Source organism: Epinephelus moara, chromosome 2 (genome assembly GCF_006386435.1).
Source record: "Epinephelus moara isolate mb chromosome 2, YSFRI_EMoa_1.0, whole genome shotgun sequence".
In the NCBI taxonomy this organism is placed as follows: domain Eukaryota; kingdom Metazoa; phylum Chordata; class Actinopteri; order Perciformes; family Serranidae; genus Epinephelus; species Epinephelus moara.
In genome coordinates, this window is record NC_065507.1 from 4,582,854 (window position 1) to 4,595,988 (window position 13,135).

The 13,135-nt window shown below is 43.1% G+C and overlaps 1 protein-coding gene across 1 annotated transcript in view; it reads right to left on the bottom strand.

The window, feature by feature from the left end:
- The window catches only part of LOC126400892 (unconventional myosin-Ic-like), a 99,186-nt gene extending 86,357 nt beyond the window's left edge, over positions 1–12,829 (bottom strand). The window contains exons 1-2 of the mRNA XM_050061887.1: positions 12,681–12,829; positions 12,323–12,582 (exon numbers count right to left, since the gene is read on the bottom strand). Of these exons, the coding sequence (XP_049917844.1) occupies positions 12,323–12,412 (90 nt within the window). The 5' untranslated portion in view covers positions 12,413–12,582; positions 12,681–12,829. The remainder of the gene's footprint in view (positions 1–12,322; positions 12,583–12,680) is intronic.
- Positions 12,830–13,135: the final 306 nt, after the last annotated feature.

Here is a 13,135-nt window from a genome sequence, read left to right on the forward strand (position 1 = left end):
AGACGGTGTATTACAGCAGGTGTTAGTCAAGACGCCCCCAGTTTGAAAAGCAGGCAGGCATCAGACATAGCAGCTAAGTAATCTCCTGCTGTGGACGGGTCAGCAACAACATGCATTTTTTAGACCTTAACAAAGTCCTACTTAAAAAGTCATTATCACTTCAAGTATGTGCTCTATAAATACATTTTTAAAGGTTATTTTTCTGGCTTTTGCCTTTATTTGATAGGACAGTTTTAAGCATGAATGGGGAGAGTTAGAGGGGGATGACATGCAGCAAAGTTCAACAGGTTGGAATCAAACCTGCAGCCAAGACATTGCCTTTGTACACAAGACCCACTCTACCCACTGAGCTACTGGGTGCCTCAAGTGTACGCTATATTGAGAGTATTTTCAGCGCAATGAGTCCATCTCAATTGCAATTGCACTAAGCTGGTTTAAATCTTATTTATCTGATCATTTTCAGTTTGTTCATGTTCATGATGAATCATCCTTACATACTAAAGTTTGTTTTGGAGTCCCACAAGGTTCTGTGCTCGGACCAATCCTATTCACTCTATATATGCTTCCTTTAGGTAACGTCGTTAGAAATCACTCTGTAAATTTCCATTGTTATGCGGATGATACGCAACTGTATTTATCGATGAAGCCAGAAGAAACTAATCAATTAACTAAACTTCATAATTGCCTTAAAGACATAAAAACCTGGATGAGCACCAATTTCCTGATGTTAAATTCAGACAAAAACGAAGTTATGGTTCTTGGCCCCAAACAACTAGCCATTGTGGCTGCAGTTCCAAATCTACAGTATGCCCTCCTCAAAGCCACCAGACTCCATTGAGAAAAACAGTAATTTTAGCACGCTGAACACAGGAGCTGGTGGTCTACTGCTGCTTAAATCAGGTAGTTAAGTTTGTGTTATTGTGTGACTCTTGTGAATCTGAACTAACCCTTTTAAACGCCAAAGTCACACAATAACACAAACTAACTAACTGATCGAAGCAGCAGTAGACCAGCAGCTCCTGTGTTCAGCAGTGTTAAATCACTGTTTTTCTCAATGGAGTCTGGCTTTGAAGAGAGAGATAGAAAGGCTTCATTTTCCCGTTGGAAATCACTGCCTGACATAAAGATAAAACTGAGAAAATACTCTCACTTTTGCGTACAATTAATTGATAGTAATTTATTTAGGTGGCTAAAACACCCTCCACAGCAGTACACCGCTTGGCTTCCATGTCAGACTCCAGCCTGCTTCTCTATCGGTACCCCATACAACCCCGCTTCAAAAAATCTGAACTATCCCTTTAAACTGGGAAGCCTGTCTTTATGCCGCTTCCAATTCAATCAGCTGGCTGAGGGTGCACACTCTCATGGTTATGTCACTAAGTGTATTTGCTAAAATGATTAGCTACTCCATTGACTTCTATTGTTTTTCCAGTGCAAACTCAAGATAGAGCTAAACTTTAGCTCTCAGTATTGCCATTTAAAGCAAAACTTTATATTTCAAAAAGTTACATGTATGTCTAAATCCAAACCCTTAATGCAGGCAGCTCAATCAAGCAGCAGGACTACATATGTGCAGTTACAAGGTCATGATCCCTCATCGGTAATGACAAGAGTGTTTTGCCCATTTCTCTCATTTGTGTGTGGTGTAAACTTCCTCCAGCCTGACGGCCATGCCCTTTGTTGATGTCCACAAGGTCATTAAAGTGTCAATAAATCCCCCTGAGCATTTCCTATAACACAGTTCAAGTCTGTGTGAGTGCATATGGGAGCATGAGAGTGTTTCCTGTAGTAGAGGTGATGGTGAAGGTATGGCTAACAGCCAAGCAGTCAGGTGTATCCTATGGGTTCCACCCAGGATCCACAACACATGTCACTGAGAGACTATATGACCGGGGAAACCTTCACCCTGTCAACAGCAGGTCCAACATCCGCCAAAACAGAACTTGGTGGTTCTCATAGTAGGTCAATGGGAAGGTTCTTGGGATCCCCATTTGATTTCATTATATTTTACTATCTCACTAGATCCTCCTTGAAATATGGAATTGGAAAGTTAAGGAATCCACATACATACAAACTCAACTACTCCACACACCATGTGTCTCTGCTTACATAAGTATACAGTGCCAAAGGGAAAATGCCTAACCACGCAGAAGCAGGTTGACATTTGGAGGGAAAGCTCATTCTGACTCCAAAATACCCAGCACCACTCTCACCACAGCTCTGTCACAGCCACGAACCAGGAATATGACCAAAGACCCAGCCCAGCGAGATTATAAAAAGCCTGAAGCAAAGCACTGAGGGAGAAGCCGGCCTTAAACCATCTGCGCCACATCACTCCGATGGAAACTACATCTCACCCGGGAGCATACGACAGGGGGAACTGCTTTGGAAAAATGTATTGACAGCAGCACATTGATGTGTGTCGTGTGCCAAGTTGGAGAACGGTGCAGGCTACTGAAACATCTGATCGCTGCACTGCCTTTGAATAGCCACCACTCTTAAATTAGACAGTTAAATTCAGGGTTCCCCACACATATACATGGACAAGATTAGAAACTTTTCCATGACTTTTCAAGGACCCTTTCACTTCACTGCATTTCACTGTGTCTGCTGCAACTGCTGGCCAGAAAATAGATTTGCCATATGTCACATTACATGGAATATTATCCTCGGGACTATAACAATTAATTTCATTACAAATAACAAAAATCTTCCATGCCTTTTCCAGGTTTTCCATGACGTGCGAACCCTATACATCAGAGGTGAACATAAAAACTCTGTGCCGGCCGATGCTGTCTTTTCTACTCTGCCTTCAAAGCCAATCATCTCCAATAACAAGCTGTCATTTAAAGGAGCTTACATCAAACTTACAGCAGAGTGACAGTCACCTCAGCAGCAGCTGCAGGCAGCCAGGGGACACTGGGAGGTCCTGATCTCTATGTGACCTTCAAGCAACAGGGCAGCTACTCTAAGCAGTTTGACCCCTGTGGGATAGGCTGTCCTATCTGGTTTATTCCTTCACACTTCTCCTTTTTGGTTTTGGTTTCAAAAATCCTAATGAACAATACGGGTTATTTTGTCTTTTCCTCCCTGCTGGGTGGGTCACTTCTGTTTTACTAATTATCAGAGTGAAGATGAACAGATTTCAAGAAATCCGAGATATGCAATATGGACCTTCCGTCACAGACCAAACTATCGACAAACACGACAATAAACCACATCTGTGAATGTGTGATAGTTGTGGTATCATAACAGCCTGTCACAGTTTACAGTGTGGTCATTAGAGGAAAAATGGCAGAGCATAAAGGTCCATATATATATTTTGTGATATTATTTTAGGGCCATATCGCCTACTCCTAGTTGGGAGGACACCTGGCACCTTATCGGGGGCCAGATTTGGCCTACGAGCCTTGAGTTGAGTATCAAGTACATCATGTGCAAACACACATTACCAGGTGGACATGCACTTTCTCACCCGACAGCTGAAAGATATTTGCAGGAACAAAATACAGAGCAACATGTCCATGGTTGATATCCATACGACAAAGACAGTAACCAACCATTCATTTTCCACAGCACCACTGATTATGGCGTGTGTTGCAGTTAGAAACAACCCTCCCTCCTGACACATGTAGTGACTTCACAGCAGCTCCGTGCTCACAGGTGTGACATGACTTTAGTTACCTGTCTTAATCTGTGTCTGTCTGGCGTCTATAAAAAGACAACCCCAACCTGAAGGATTTGAAGTTGTAGGCTGCAGGCCAAATCAGTACGTGGCTGAAAGTTCACAACCCTGCTGTAAAGAGTCAAACTCACATGAGCTTACAGCTGGAACTGAAAGGACAGTTTCATTCAATATATAGCTGAAATTTGGGGTCAACGACAACCATACGGAACACACGTTAAGAATAATAACAGCTAGCAACAACTGTTTACATATAAAACACACAACCCGGTGTTTAAAAAAAACTTTGCAACGTCTGCACTTCGATTGGTTAGATCACCAAACCTCAATCGCACCACAATACAACATTCTGGCAATGGCGGATATGGAGTAGCCGTAGACAGGTCGAGTGTATACGCTTGAATATTATCAAAATAGTACAGAATTAGCATGTTAAACATATGCCGAACTGATCAGCAGCTCTCACTAAGTTGATGTACGTATTAAATTATGTTTATCCGAGTGTATAAGTAGCCAAAAGTCGTTGTAATGTTAAATTGACGCTTTTTCTAATGGAATTCGGCGCAGCGTTTTCCCCCCATATGGCACGCATCAAGGCTGTCTGCCCACTCACTCAAGCATGCTGCAATGTCACAAATTACTCTGCGGAAACTTTCCAAAATGTCACAAACGTAACTGATACAACCCCTCTGCCATTTTAAGTAACTGTTAGGGAAATGAAGTGTAGCCGTTACCGTTACAGTGACAGTGAAAGTAACGCAAAGGACGCAGTAACTGTGTGTTTGTGGTAAAATAACGTACCTTAAATGAGCCGAGTCAAAGTCAGTGAGGTGGTGTCTCCTCTTATGGTCCAGATATTTGGTTCAGTCCCTCCGCTGAGAGTGTGTGAGCCCGGTCAGTCCGTCAGTTAGTGACTAGTGTGTGTGTGTGAGTGTGTGTGTAGGTAGCGCACAGTGCTGCCGGGTTCCTCCGGACCCTCCCACCACTCCCAGCACAGACCAGCGCTCCCACTGTGGGCTCCAGTCCAACTGTGGTTTCTCACAGACTGCAGCCTCAGCACAGGGTTTCACCTCCTCACACACACACACACACACACACACACACACACACACACACACATACGAGCATATACCAGAGCTGAGACTCATTTATAATGGTGTTAAAGTGAGGTAAGATACAGACAGTGTGTGGTTCAGTTGTTCCTCTGCACCCCCACTGGGAGTGGTGTGGTAATTTCCCCCTTCTTCCTTTTCTCTCAGTGCAGGGCAGCTCAGCCCTGAACTACCAGGAAGTTCACCAAAAACCCAGCCCACAGCTCGTGCATGACTGATAGGGTTTATTTTAGACGAGGCATGCACCGTGTCGTCATTGTTTGCTCTGCATCATCTGCAGCACATCTCATCATCCGTCACAGACTTTGATTAAACCTGCAGAAATAATTTCCAGTGGTTTAACAAAAAAAAAAAATCAAACATAAAACTTTATCATCTGGCTGCTACTGCTGCTGTGTGATACACAAATGTCAGATATCAACATAACAACCACATTTTTGTGCAGAGTTTGGCGCTAAATTAATCTTTCTCCTCTATGCAGTGTAATTCAGCTGCATATTAAACCACAGTGGTGTAATCAAACTGCATCAAACTGCTCTCACAGCTGCTGATATCAGTTTCAAAGAGTTCTCCTACCCTCTGCTGTCTGTAAGGATGTCACTGCACCTTGAGTCTGCAGACTGAGCAGAGCTCCTCCCCACAGCAGCTGAGACAGTCTCCTCCCTCAGGACAAGACTGAGACACCAGGGTGATTATATTATATTTTATTAATTAAATGTCTAAAGCAGTAATGGAGTAACCTCCAGGGGGTCCAAGGGGAATTTTGTGAGGTGTCCCCAGTCCCAGGCTGACAAACTGTTTCACTTTCACTATCATGTTCACTCCCGAGAACAGGGGAAGGCAACCTGCAGCTCCAGAGCTCCTCACACCCTCTCCATTAGCTCCCTGTGACTTAAAAAATTCATTAAAAATTAGAATAAATAAATAAAATACCTTACGTAATAATAATTATTCTAAAATTCATACACTGTCTTATTGTAAAAATGTGTAGCCTATACACAGAATTCAAAAAAAGAAGTTTTTATTTTGTCAACCACATCTACGACCTGAGGTCACGTCTAAATGAACCTCAGCAGCGGTGGATAGTCTTGAATCTCCCGAGCAAGGCGAGCTATGGACACCAAATCCAAAAGTTTGCTGACCCTGCCCTAGAATTTAAAATGAAAACATTTCAGAGAGGCGAAGGGTTTTTATAGCAGTGCTAAACACCCAGCTGAACCTCTGGGAGCTACTGCAATACAATGTTGGGGGGACGTGTACAAAAGGTGGCGTTCTGAGCATCAAACACTTAATTTCTTGCTCTCTATTTTATGCATCCATTTTTAATTTCTGCATGAATTTATGGTGGAAATGTCTAACTTCATCAAAGCAAATGTCCTCTGCCACTTTCATGTTTCCACATGGGGGGACCAGGGGCGTTTCTACAATCTGAGGACATCAAGGATTATGAATTGTGATGTTAAAAATTAGGGGTCTGTTACCTGCTCACCCTTTTTCCCCTTAAAGGTCGGTGGCCTTGTGGGTAACCTGTGAGGGTGTGACAAGTATGTGGAGGGAAGCAGCTTTCTCTGGGTGTCATGGTGAAGACAGCAGGAGGCAAACAGTGATGTTAGCAGCAGAATTCAGTGACTAGATGAGCTCAGGGCTGTTAAACCTCATGAGACGGCCATGTTTGTTTCTTTGTGGTGAAGACTGCAATAAAGCCATTGTTGGTGAACAGCACCTGAACGCCTCGCCATGCTTCCTTCTGCAGAGTGGTCCAGACCACGAGAAGCTAGTTACCAGCTAATAACGAGCCAAGCTAAAAGCCAGCGTGTTCCCAACTATGGTTCAGAGCTGGTAAGCTGTTACTGAGAGTGAGGTGACAATTGTTCCGTGATATATTTGTGTGGCAATATCGTATCGTCACACAGTGCCAAGTATCGATTCTTTATTGTATATATTATTAATATTACAAATAGAAATTAAACTGTAGGTAGCCTGCTAGAATAATATAATCAATTGCTTTTTCAGTCCAGTAGGTACAGTTTGCTGCTGCTGAGGTGAGATGAACAGACTGGAAACTTTATCTTGTTAGATAAAACAAGTTTTCCTTTGGGAACGTAATTTACAGTTTATAAAAAGTTGATAAATCACAGTATATTTTGTCGCAATACTCAGCATATCACAACATATTGTGCTGTGATAATATCGTGGATCCTCCAGTGATTCCCACCCCTATTAAAAATATTAGTTGTTAGTACTGAGTAGAAACTTTGCAACTGCTATCATTGAAATTTTGAGAATTTTTAAGGTACTTGTACTTCTGTATCTTCATTTAATGCTGCGTTATACTCCTCTACATGTCAGAGACAAATATTGTTTCACTCCACTACATTTATATTTCTGCTGTTGTTACTTTGAAGACTCAGATTAATAATACAAAATATAATCAACTTATAAATGATGATGTATAACTGCAGTTTACATAAATGAAATGACAGATTATTCCATGCTGGGCTTTTAAAAAATATATTATTAATTAGGGCTTTTCTTGTTGTTGAAATATATTTATAGCCTATATCTTTAGATCCTGGGGCATTAATAAAACATTCAGAGCTAAAGCCTCAGACGCCCCGGCCTGACAACGTCACCTGGGAGGACAAATGCACGTTCTAAGTATTAAGGGCGACATGTTCCCTGTGTTCCCTGTGTCATGACCTCAGTGTCCACAGCAGCACCTGCAGCCCTGGGAGTGTGTATCTGTTACAGGGTCCTTCACATAATAAAGTTTAGGAGGTCAGTGTGCTGCATACAACTTGATAAAGATGAAATAAAAAAGAAAAATCACTCCACAGCAGCTCCTCTCTGTGTCATCTCAGATCTCACTGCAGAGTTATGCAACATGTGCCCTGCCCATGAGAAGGTGACCTCGACCAGCTGGTCAGTTCGCTGTCAGTGTCACTGGGCTGTAATATGGCCGCACTGCCAGAGGGGGGAGTGATCGATCCAGCCTGGCAATGGCATTCTCTGACACACACACACACTCTAACACACACACACACACACAGGTTATATCCTGTTGACAAGGCAATGTTAGACAGACAGGCTGTACTGGACGGAAAGGCCGGTCGTGACACTGACCCCCCCTCAACCTCCACACCGGCCCCTTCACTCTCCAAACTCCACCTCCGCTGAACCACAACCAGGAAACACTGACGCTGCCAAACTTAGCCATGCTCGCGTTATTTTTAGTTTTAACTCCAGAACTTTCCTGACTTTAAGATTTCCTTTATATAATGCAGAGAGCAGATCCAACAGAGTTTGTCATCCATCTCTTTGGAGGCTAAACTGGTCAGGTGAACTCCACGTAATCACAACAGTCATTGTCCCTGAGAATCAGATCAATATAAGATGGTATGGAATTTTAAAATCAATTCTGTACTTCACTGGTTACCAGTGAGGAGAGGCCAGTACTGGGGTGATATGGTCTCTCCTCCTGGTACCAGTGACGAGTCCTGCTGCTGCATTTTGAACAAGCTGCAGGCGGGATAGGGCTGACTGACTGATTCCTACACAGAGGGAACTGCAACAGTCTAACGAGAGGAAATAAAAGCGTTGGGCTAAAATCTCAAATCTTTGACGGACAGGAAAGGTTTTAATTTTGCGAGTGACCTTTGATTTGTTTAGCAAATTTTAAACCAGCATCAAAGAACACACCACATGTTTTTCACATGTGATTTTACGTTTAATAACAGAGACCCAAGGGCACTGATCGTGGAAGCAGACTTGACAGCTAGGCCAAAGATTAAAACCTCTGTTTTATCCTGGTTAAGTTGAAGAAAGCCTTTTGCCATCCAGGATTTTACATACTTGATGCAATTTAAGAGGCCATTGTGACACTGCAAGGTTTGAGCAGGAGATACACCTGAGTGTTGTCTGCGTAAAAATGGTAAGAGATATTATTCCTCCTAAAAGCAGACCCCAAGAGAAGCATATACAAGGAAAATAACATGGGGCCTGATATGGAGCCTTGTGGTGCGCCACAGGAGATGGGTGCAAAGGAAGAAGGCACATCGTCAATTGAAACTGAGGCAGATGAGTTTTGTAGGAAGGAGACAAACCACTGTGGGGCCAGTCCCTGACTGCTAACAACATGCTTAAGGTGGTCCAAGAGGATGGAGTGTATCGTGGTTAAAGGGTTAACGCTGACAAACCTGGTAATTTTGTGTGTTTTTATTCATTTTGTGTTTCTTTGAGGTAATTTTGTGTATTTATTGGTAGTGCTATGTCTTTTTGTTGACATTTTGTGTCTCTTTGAGGTAATTTTGTGTCTTTAAATAGTAGTTTTATGTCTCTTTTTAGTCAGTTTGTGTCTCTTTGAGGCAATTTTGTGTTGTTTTTTAGATAAGTCTGTGTCTTTTTAGTCATTTTTTTGTTTCTTTGAGGTAATTTTGTGTCTTTTTGTCATCATTTTATTTCTCTTATGGTTATTTTTTACTTTTTTTTTTCATTGTGTGTCTCTTCATGGTCATTTTGTGTCTCTTTGAGGTCATTTTGTGTCTTTTGTGATTTGCTTTGCAGTTCCTTTGCAGTTCCTCTGTATCTCTTTGAGTCTCTTACTGGTTGGTTTCTGTTAATTTGAGTGACATTTTGCAGGTGATGTCGGGGGACCCTGAAACTTTGGGCCCCTGGGTCTGTGCCCGATAAGCTCATTTCAGTAGTCCGTCTGTGTACGAAGGCTACAAATAATACAAATGACAAACAAAGCTCACCATAGAGTCTTGGTCATAGTTTAGTAAACAATTGATGACCCTGACACACACACACATACATATACACACACACACGGATGCGGGGTGATTTGACCTCGGAGGAATGTTGGACGGGGAAAAACTGAAGCTGTGTACAGGAATGTCTTTGTTGTTTCCTCCCGTCCAGGCTACAGTACATTCCACACCTCCCCAGTCATCACTGACCGGCGCACAGCGCGCTGCATTAACCGCCACATTCCTCCTGCTATACATCCTAATCCTGCGCCAGCCCACGCTTTACTGTACCAAATGGTACCTTATACTACAGGAGGATCGGTTGTGACAGGCCCACTCCCTTCATTCCTCAGATACAGGATTTATAGTTGTGAGACAGCAGCTGTCTTTATTACCACCCTCCTACATGAGACAGGAACATCACATATTTAACAGGTCAGATGTTTTAAAGATGGACGTCTCTTCGTACGTCTTATTTTTGTGTGGAAACATCACTGAGGCTAAAGTGCTAAAGCTTTCAAACCAGATGCCCAAAGTATGTCACACAGGTTTCTGTTACAAAATAATCTGTTTAATAATATGTTATATATAATTTTGTTGTCTCCATTCTCGAGCTGGGATAATGGTGACATCATCAGGGTTATATTCTCACTTTAGAAAGCTCCCTTCAGAGCCACCAAGACATGATACGACTGTCTGAGTAGAACTGCTTATACCCAGTAAACTTAAGTTAATGATTTCCTATTCTCCACCCTCATCCTCCACTAACTCCTTCTGGAAATATTTAGACTCTTAAGCTGCTAAATGCTCCACCATGTGCAAACAACAACGGGATGTCAACAAAGCATGTGGTTAGGTTTAGAGGAACACATCATGGTTTGGCTCTGCATTCATACAGGAAGCGAACAGCGGGCTCCTGGGTGAAAGTCCAGGGTTTGTTGGGGCCCTTCACCACCCCTCCCTGACACCCCATAGGGACTTTCCAGCTCCTTATATTACATAATCACTGGCAGCGTTTAAAACAGACACATAATCACTGGCAGCGTTTAAAACAGACACCGTCCAGCAGCTTATCATGCCACCACGACAAGTGCCATCCAGCCGCAATATCAACTGACGCCTCCTGTACAGATATTATACTGTCGTGACAGGTGCCGTCTGGCCAACCAACTGTGTATCATAACACTGTGAAAGGCTCCATCCGACCACGTACACTGACACAGCCCAGCGATATATCAGACACGGATGCCAAAACCACTGACAAAGCGGCGGTATTAGCCAACTTTGGAATGATAATAGGCTGAACACACATCACAGCAAAGATCGTCCTCCTGACTTCTGCTTACTTTCCACTAGTGGATTAAACGACACGGTCTTACTTCGTGCCCTGCTGCTGAGGGTAAAGCTAGCGTACTCTTCTTCACTGACCAACAGTAGAGGCAGCTCTCAGAGACACTAAATATTTTTTTCTCTGCAGGCGCATTTAACTTTGACTTGTCAACTGAAGCCTCTGGGACTTTTTTTAAAAGTGAAATGAGTCGTTAAAAAAGTGCAGTGGTGTCTTATATTCCATCACTGTGGCAGCAGGAAGCAGAAACTACGGTGGGGAAAAATGGCAGCACGTGATGAATGCGATTGAAAAACAAAAACACAGTATGATCGGACTTTGATCGCATTGTGGTTAATGTGTTAACGCTGACAGCCCTCGTAATTTTATGTCTTTATTGGTAGTTTTGTGTTTCTTTGTAGTCATTTCGGGTTGGCGTCTGTTGGCGTTGGTGTCTGCTGCCACAATCACTGACAAAGCAGTGGTATTTGACGTCTTCGGGATGACAATGGGCTGAACCTTTCCATGACTTTTCAAGGACGGTACTTTTATCCACACACACATGCAGGAGAGTCTCACTTCCCATAACAAACACCACCACACTACGTCACATATACACGTAACGTCTAAAAGCAGAAGGCTTGGCCGCTATAAGTCATGGAGAATGAGAACTGTGCAAGTTTTACATTTGTATCAAGCATCAGATAAGTTGAGTTAATTTGCCTTACTTGACATTGCATGTCCTTCAGTGAGACTATTGCACATCACAGTGTCGATGCTGAAACGATATATCGTGAAACCCTAAGTTGACGCAGATTAGAGCTACATGATGTCAACAGCTAACTTACAGAAAATACATTCACCGTTATGTTACATTACAGGGAATATCATCTCTGGGAAGAGTCCTGTAACAATTAATGTCATTACATCAACAAAATGCCATGAGTTTTCAAGGTCTGGATAATGGGATTGTGAAATTCCATGACTTTTCCAGGTTTTCCATGATTCATAGTAGCTTCCTTCACTCTCCTGATGTTTGTAACAAATCTATTTATGATGCACTGATTGTGACTTTGCATAAATCCCGTCCTCTTCATGTCAATAAAACTGTTTATATCTCCTTCTGTTTCACTAGGAGTCGACAGAGGTGGCCCAGTTTTACATGTATAACTAACCATGAGTGCTCAGCTCGGAGCCAGAGGGGGTTTAAACTTATTTACCAAACACAGCTGTTCTGATTTATCAATGCAATTTAAATGACAGACAGTTATACTCTGAGGCAGTTTACAGTTCTTAAATTATGTAAATGTTCCTCAGCCTCGTCCCTGAGGGAGATGAACCCTGTAACATCAGCTGTGTCAGCACCACTGAAACCCATCAGAGTGAAGGACGAGTGGAAAAACCTGACTCCAGATCAGCTCTCAGACGTGGACACAGTGTGTGAACTGACCTTGCAGCCATGGCAGTAGTTCTCTCCGTTCTTCCCCGGAGGAAGAATGATTTCCCCCGTTGGGATCAGCTGGATCCTCAGTTCCATCATCGTGCTGGTTTCTCTTGTTTTACCGTCTCTTTTCTTATAGTGAGTCCGACTTGTTTGGTGCTGTCTGTTCTTCTCGAGAGAAAACGAACACACCTCTCTCCTCAGGTCCGTTGGCAAGTCCTCAGGTCAGGCAGAGAGAAGATACGCCCTGAAGACCGTCCCATAGACGCCTGAGAGCAGATAGACCTTCATAAACACACATAGATCATATCTCTGTCCTACGTACATGTGAAGTGAAATACCTCATAGTTCACATCAGAGATCTTACCTGACAGACAAGTTTCACCCACACCAAGAAGTGTGAAGCAGTGTTTGGAGGTTTGCAGCTCTGGCTCTGAGGTTTGGGGTTGGGGTGTTACCTGCTGCAGAGCGGAGAGTCACAGTGAGGCCAGCTTCCCCTCGCTGCAGCCAGAGGATGTTGCCTCTTGAGTTGAGGGATCATGGGGAGGATATGGAGCTCGGCCCGGCCTGAGATGGATGTCACATGCAGAGGATATGTGTCTTTTGTCTTACTGCCGTGTGTGTGTGTGTGTGTGTGTGTGTGTGTGTGTGTGTGTGTGTGTGCATGGAAAGATAAAAGTGTGTGTGCTCACAGGGAGTGGTAAACACGTCTGCGTCATCTTGTATAAAGTTATGACATCGTTCTGTGTGTGAAGTCTTAGCTGGTGAATAAAACAAAAAGTTCTAGTTCAGCAGTTTCTGACTTTTTTGTCGTACGTAGGA